The sequence below is a fragment of the Anguilla rostrata genome, chromosome 1 (assembly GCF_018555375.3).
Source record: "Anguilla rostrata isolate EN2019 chromosome 1, ASM1855537v3, whole genome shotgun sequence".
In the NCBI taxonomy this organism is placed as follows: Eukaryota; Metazoa; Chordata; class Actinopteri; order Anguilliformes; family Anguillidae; genus Anguilla; species Anguilla rostrata.
The window spans coordinates 277,501-285,000 of record NC_057933.1 but is presented as its reverse complement, the minus strand read 5'-3'; the positions used below and the strand labels follow the sequence as shown (position 1 = coordinate 285,000).

At 51.9% G+C, this 7,500-nt stretch overlaps 1 protein-coding gene across 24 annotated transcripts in view; it reads left to right on the top strand.

The window, feature by feature from the left end:
• The window catches only part of epb41b (erythrocyte membrane protein band 4.1b), a 60,498-nt gene that overhangs the window by 17,988 nt on the left and 35,010 nt on the right, over nt 1-7,500 (top strand). For all 24 annotated transcript variants that reach the window (XM_064329941.1, XM_064328702.1, XM_064329299.1 and 21 more), the window contains 7 exons: nt 593-951; nt 1,321-1,611; nt 2,168-2,272; nt 2,804-2,846; nt 3,070-3,145; nt 3,968-4,186; nt 5,751-5,838. In XM_064329941.1, the coding sequence (XP_064186011.1) occupies nt 601-951; nt 1,321-1,611; nt 2,168-2,272; nt 2,804-2,846; nt 3,070-3,145; nt 3,968-4,186; nt 5,751-5,838 (1,173 nt within the window). In that variant the 5' untranslated portion in view covers nt 593-600. Of the gene's footprint in view, nt 1-592; nt 952-1,320; nt 1,612-2,167; nt 2,273-2,803; nt 2,847-3,069; nt 3,146-3,967; nt 4,187-5,750; nt 5,839-7,500 lie in introns of those variants that run through there.

The following is a 7,500-nucleotide window of genomic DNA, read 5'->3' as shown; positions in this document are numbered from 1 at the left end:
CGGTGCAGTGTAGCATGGGTAATTTGGTGGGGGAGGGGCAGGATGCAGTTATTGGTCAGTGGGCACAAACAATGGGAAGTATGGAGTGAGCAGTAAAGAGGATTTGGTCTAGTGTGGTATAGCCCCCCAGTCTGGCTGGCTGTGGTATAGCGCCTCTGTCAGGCTGGCTGTGGTATAGCTCCTCTGATCTGCGATGTGGTATAGCGCCCCTGTCTGGCTGGCTGTGGTATAGCGCCTCTGATATGCGATGTGGTCCGCAGTACCGCTGCACTGAGTCTTAGTCCAGTAAATATATCCAGAGTAAATGCAGCCCGGTAATCCCTTTCCGCTGTGCAACCGCCCCACCAGGGCTAATCCTCGGCCCTTATGAGTTCAGGAGTTTACTAAACTTTCCCTGAAGGGTTAAGCCAGTCACACAGTTGCTTTGACAGGTTGCTGTATTTTCTGCTCATGAATGTGCTTTAAAGCGGTAGGCCAGGAACTTGGGCCTGAGAGTCAGTGATGTTCTTTCTCCCTTGCTGTGCTCCACAAACACACACACACACACACACACAGCCATTTATGACCACTTCCTGTTCCTCCGCCCTCGCAGTTGCTGCCATGACGACAGAAGCCAGCCCAGTTGGGGAGCCTGAGAGCCAGCCTCAGTCAGGCAGGCAGGAGGCGGAGCCTGTGCAGGACCCGCCCCCCCCCGGCCCCCCCGCGGAGCCGGTGCTGAAGCCACGCACGCGCACGTCTGCAGGGCGTGGCCTGTCACGCCTCTTCTCCTCCTTCCTGAAGCGGCGCTCGCAGTGCTCGGACGGGGAGGGCGCGGAGGCGGAGCCTGGCCGAGAGGAGGCGGGGCAGGAGGAGGAGCTGGTCAAAGCCCCCATCGCTGACCCCGAACCCGAGCTCCGCACCGAGGGCGACCACGCTCTCGACCTGCACTCCCTCAGCAGTGCTGAGACACAGGTGTGTGTGTGTGTGTGTGTGTGTGTGTTTGTGTGTGTGTGTGTGTATCTGTGTGCATGTGTTTGTGTGTCTGGACTGTGTGTGTGTGAGTGTGTGTGTATCTGTGTGCATGTGTTTGTGTGTCTGTGTGTGTGTCTGGACTGTGTGTGTGCGTGTGTGTAAGTGTGTGTGTGTCTGGGTGTGTGTGTCTGGACTGTGTGTACGTGTGTGTGTGTGTTTGTGTATATGTGTCTGGATTTAGCATAGTGTTTGTGTGTAGTGTGAAACTATGAAAATTGCTGTAGTTCTCTGTGCATGGGTACTGGAGTGACTGCATGTGCAGTGGAGGTGCATTATGGGTAGGTGTGTGAAGCAATCACCCTTCCCCAGGCAGCTCACGAGGACCAGAAGGAAGACGCTGACACAGCGAAGGAGAAGGAGGCGGAGGAGGAGGGTGGAGCAGCAGGAGAGAAAGAGAAGGAAGAACAGCCCAGTGAGGTGAAGGAGGGAGAAGGAGAGGAGAGCCAGGAGAAGGGGGAGGAGCCAAAACAGGAGGAGCCAAAAGGGGAGGAGCCCAAGGCTGCAGACGAACCCAAATCCTCCAAAGCTGTTCGTCGCCCTCGCACCATGCGCTGCCTGGTCACCCTGCTGGACCGCACTCTCTATGAGTGTGAGCTGGATGTAAGAGCGCACCTGCACACCTGCCTACACACCTGCACATCTCCCTGCACACCTGCACTCCTACCTGCACACCTGCTCATCTGCCTGCACACCTGCCTACACACCTGCACATCTGCCTGCACACCTGCACTCCTGCCTACACACCTGCACATCTGCCTGCACACCTGCACTCCTGCCTGCACACCTGCTCATCTGCCTGCACACCTGCACACCTGCCTACACACCGATACACTTGTACACCTGCACACCTGCCTGCACACCGATAAACCTGTACACCTGCCTATGCACCTGCACACTTGCATCCATACACTGATGGTCTTCAGGTACACTCCTATATATCCATGTTTGCATGCTAGTGATCTTGCTCACATTTTAGCTGAGCTGTGCCTTATTTAACAACAGAGAACAAGCATTCAGGTGTTTCTTTGACCTCCACTGGAGCAAAATTTTCGAAATAAAATTCTATTGATATCGGGTTGATATGAGTAGCCTCTGGGTTTGTGAGAATGGAGGACATAGCTGGGAATGATGGAGTTGCTTTTTTTCTGCTTTTCAGAAACACGCCAAGGGCCAGGAGCTCTTCAACAAGGTGTGTGACCACCTGAACCTACTGGAGAGAGACTACTACGGCCTGGCCTCCTGGGACACGCCCAGTCTGAAGGTAGACCCCCTGAATACCGCATCATAATGCCACCCAGTGCGTAGACCCCCTGAATACCGCATCATAATGCCACCCAGTGCGTAGACCCCCTGAATATCGCATCATAAGGCCACCCAGTGCGTAGACCCCCTGAATACCGCATCATAATGCCACCCAGTGCGTAGACCCCCTGAATACCGCATCATAATGCCACTCAGTGCATAGACCCCCTGAATACCGCATCATAAGGCCACTCAGTGTGGGTCAGTAGGTTGTGGTGTGTTTTGGGGGTCAGTATGTTGTGGTGGGATTTGGGGGTCAGTTGGTTTTGGGTGTTCAGGAGATCCATTGATCTGGTTGTGTGTATAGTTTTGTGGTCTGTCAGTGGGCATGTTTAAACAGATATGATCAGGTCTCTCTCTCTCTCGGATGTCCCCAGCTTAGTAAGGGTTCAGTGAGAAAGGATTGTGGGATTTGATGTTTTCCTAATGCTTGACTAAGTGGAAGACTGCAGCCTGACCTTTGACCTTTATGTTTCCCTCTCTCCTGCAGACATGGCTGGACTTCACTAAGGAAATTCGCAAGCAGGTGCCAGGTGAGTCACTTCTTATACTCACACCTAACACTAATATTTTACACTCACGTCAGTGTGTTTAACACTGATATATTACACTAACACCTGTGTGTTTAACACTGATATATTATACCCACACCTGTGTGTTTAACACTGATATATTATACCCACACCTGTGTGTTTAACACTGATATATTGCACTCACACCTGTGTGTTTAACAGTGTGTTAACATTTTTCTACCAGGTTCCAACTACAATTTCACCTTCAATGTGAAGTTTTACCCCCCTGATCCAGCCCAACTCAGCGAAGATATCACCAGGTGAAGCCCCAACCACCAGCCCACCTGCACTTTGAGCTGTTTTCAGCTCCTGCCGGACTCCTAACCCTAATCCCCACACCTGCACCTGCAATGATTGATTAGTGGGGGGGGGGGGGGGGGTGAGCTAACAGTAGTTACAGCCTCCTTATCTGCTCTGTGCTGTGACTGCACATGGACTCACCGCCCCCCCCCCCCCCCCACAGGCTGCCTCTTATCTAATCTCTGCTTTTACACACTGTACTTCCTTCTCCTTCCTGTGTTTCGGTTTTACTGAATGTTGTCAGCAGCTGTGAGATAAACGATGAGGATTTTAGATACTTGCAGCAGTTTCGAAGTCAGGCATAGGAACACTTACTGGATTTGCTTTTGTTTTAGCTCTGTTATTAGTGATTATTATTATTATTAACAGTAAGCAAAGTCCTGAAAGTGAACAGTCCCAGGAAGTTCTGCCACCATGTGCACGCATGCATGCATGTGTAATACCTGTGTACTGACCTTTGACCCTGTGTGTCCGTGTACATGTGTAATACCTGTGTGTGTGTGTTTATGTAATACCTGTGTACTGACCTTTGACCCTGTGTGTCCGTGTACATGTGTAATACCTGTGTGTGTTTGTGTAATACCTGTGAACTGACCTTTGACCCTGTGTGTCCGTGTACATGTGTAATACCTGTGTGTGTGTTTGTGTAATACCTGTGTGTGTGTGTGTTTGTGTAATACCTGTGTACTGACCTTTGACCCTGTATGTGTGTACATGTGTAATACCTGTTTATGTGTGTGTGTATAATACCTGTTTGCTGACCTTTGACCCTGCGTGTGCAGGTACTACCTGTGTCTGCAGGTGCGGGAGGACATCCTGAGTGGCCGGCTGCACTGCTCCTTCGCCACCCTGGCGCTGCTGGGCTCTTACGCCCTGCAGTCCGAGCTGGGCGAGTACGACCCCCATCTCCACGGCAATGAGTACGCCAGCCAGGTCCAGCTGGCCCCCGGCCAGAGCAAGGAGCTGGAGGAGAAGATGATGGAGCTGCACCGCAACTACAGGTGAATCCTGGGACTACACCTGAACACAATGTACTCCTGAGCACACTGTACACCTGAACACACTGTACACCTGAACACAATGTATACCTGAACACACTGTATACCTGAGCACACTGTACACGCTGTAACCCTGAACACACTGTACACCTGCGCATACTGTACTCCTGAACACACTGTACACCTGAACACACTGTATACCTGAGCACACTGTACACCTGAACACACTGTACACCTGCGCATACTGTACACCTGAACACACTGTATACCTGTAGACACTGTATACCTGAGCACATGTACACCTGACCCTGAACACCTGACACCTGTAACCTCACCTGACACACTGTACACCTGAACACTGTATACCTGAGACACTGTAACCTGAACACTGTACACCTGCGCATACTGTACACCTGAACACACTGTACACCTGAACACACTGTATACCTGAGCACACTGTACACCTGAACACACTGTACACCTGCGCATACTGTACACCTGAACACACTGTATACCTGTAGACACTGTACACCTGAGCACATTGTACACCTGAGCACACTGTACACCTGCACACACTGTACACCTGAGCACACTGTACACACTGTACACCTGAACACGCTGTATACCTGTAGACACTGTGTATACCTGTAGACACTGTACACCTGCGCATACTGTACACCTGAACACACTGTACACCTGCGCATACTGTACACCTGAACACACTGTACGCACTGCACGCCTGCGCATACTGTACACCTGAACACGCTGTATACCTGTGCACACTGTATACACTGTACACCTGTGCATGCTGTACACCGGAACACACTGAACACGCTGTATACCTGAACACACTGTACACCTGAACACACTGGACACCTGTTTACCTGAACACGCTGTACACATTTACATGCAGTACAAGCATTTACACACACACACACACACACACACACACACTGTACATACACTTGCTCATACACGCCATGTACACGCTGGCAAGTAATTACTGTGTGTGTGCGTGTGTGTGTGCCTATGTATGTATGTATGTATGTGTGCGCGTGTGTGTGTGTGTGTGTATGTATGTGTGCGTTTTCGTGTGTGTGTGCGTGTGTGTGTGTGTGTGTGTGTACGCGTGTGCGTGTGTGTGTGTGTACACGTGTGTGTGTGTATGCGTGTGTGTGTGTGTCTGTGTCTGTGCGTGTATGTGTGTGTGTTTGTGTGTGTGCGTTTTCGTGTGTGTGTGCGTGTGTGTGTGTGTACGCGTGTGCGTGTGTGTGTGTACACGTGTGTGTGTGTATGCGTGTGTATGCGTGTGTGTGTGTGTCTGTGTCTGTGCGTGTATGTGTGTGTGTGTGTGTGTGTGTATGTATGTGTGCGTTTTCGTGTGCGTGTGTGTGTGTGTGTGTGTACACGTGTGTGTGTGCGTGTGTGTGTGTGTGTGTGTGTACGCGTGTGCGTGTGTGTGTGTGCACACGTGTGTGTGTGTATGCGTGTGTGTGTGTGTCTGTGTCTGTGCGTGTATGTGTGTGTGTTTGTGTGTGTACGCATGCTTGTGTGTGTGCGTGTTCAGGTCCATGAGTCCTGCCCAGGCAGATATGTTCTTTCTGGAGAACGCCAAGAAGCTGGCCATGTACGGAGTCGACCTGCACCAGGCCAAGGTCAGAGTGCACCTGCATGTACCTGTGTGTTTGTATCTGTGTCTGTACCTGTATCTGTACCTGTGTGTGTGTACCTAGTACTACGCCCACTTTCAGTACCCACCTGTCTTTGGTATCTGTCTGTCATCGGTTCTAGTGGCCCTGACTCCACTTTTTCATTCATTAGGAGTCCATTGATTAACCTTGTTTTTAATTTGATCAGTTAAATTATTTTGTTACCTCGGTCTCTGTGATTGTTTGCAATAGAGCACAGTGAGAACATGGGGCTGCATCACATGCATAACCCCTATAAACATGAAATTAAGTAGAATGAAGGGCTTGTTAAAATTCTGGGATTGCAATGTGGTTGGTAGGAGAGCCAGCATACTCAGGGGTCCCCAGGACCAGAGGCACTGCCCTGGTGGTGGAATGGTAACATTGCAGGAACGAGCAGATTCAGGCTGCCTTCAGTTTCACTGCAGGATTGTGACCCATGTCCAGGGTCCATTAAGGCTTTCCCTGGATAGATGGACTTGCTTGGATGTGGGAGTTAGCTTAACATGACGTGAAGCACATGAAACCACAGAGCGTGGTGTAGACTGGGAGCGGAGAGTGTGGCTGAGCGTGGTGTAGACTGGGAGCTGAGAGTGTGGTGTAGACTGGGAGCTGAGAGTGTGGCAGAGTGGGGTGTAGACTGGGAGCTGAGAGTGGTGTAGACTGGGAGCTGAGAGTGGGGTGTAGACTGGGAGCTGAGAGTGGGGTGTAGACTGGGAGCTGAGAGTGTGGCAGAGTGTGGTGTAGACTGGGAGCTGAGAGTGTGGCAGAGTGGGGTGTAGACTGGGAGCTGAGAGTGTGGCAGAGTGGGGTGTAGACTGGGAGCTGAGAGTGTGGCAGAGTGGGGTGTAGACTGGGAGCTGAGAGTGTGGTGTAGACTGGGAGCTGAGCGTAGTGTAGACTGGGAGCTGAGCGTGGTGTAGACTGGAAGCTGAGAGCGTGGTGTAGACTGGGAGCTGAGAGTGGGGTGTAGACTGGAAGCTGAGAGTGTGGTGTAGACTGGGAGCTGAGAGTGTGGCAGAGTGGGGTGTAGACTGGAGCTGAGAGTGTGGCAGAGTGGGGTGTAGACTGGAAGCTGAGAGCGTGGCAGAGTGGGGTGTAGACTGGAGCTGAGAGTGTGGTGTAGACTGGAGCTGAGAGTGTGGTGTAGACTGGGAGCTGAGAGTGGCAGAGTGGGGTGTCGACTGGAGCTGAGAGTGTGGTGTAGACTGGGAGCTGAGAGTGTGGCAGAGTGTGGTGTAGACTGGGAGCTGAGAGTGTGGCAGAGTGGGGTGTAGACTGGGAGCTGAGAGTGTGGCAGAGTGGGGTGTAGACTGGGAGCTGAGAGTGTGGTGTAGACTGGGAGCTGAGAGTGTGGCAGTGTGGTGTAGACTGGGAGCTGAGAGTGTGGCAGAGTGGGGTGTAGACTGGGAGCTGAGAGTGTGGCAGAGTGGGGTGTAGACTGGGAGCTGAGCGTGGTGTAGACTGGGAGCTGAGAGTGTGGTGTAGACTGGGAGCTGAGAGTGTGGTGTAGACTGGGAGCTGAGAGCGTGGTGTAGACTGGGAGCTGAGAGTGGGGCAGGTGGTCACTGTGCTTAATGCGAGCGGCAGACTGTGGAAGCACTTCCTGTTCAATCTGCTCAGCGCCAA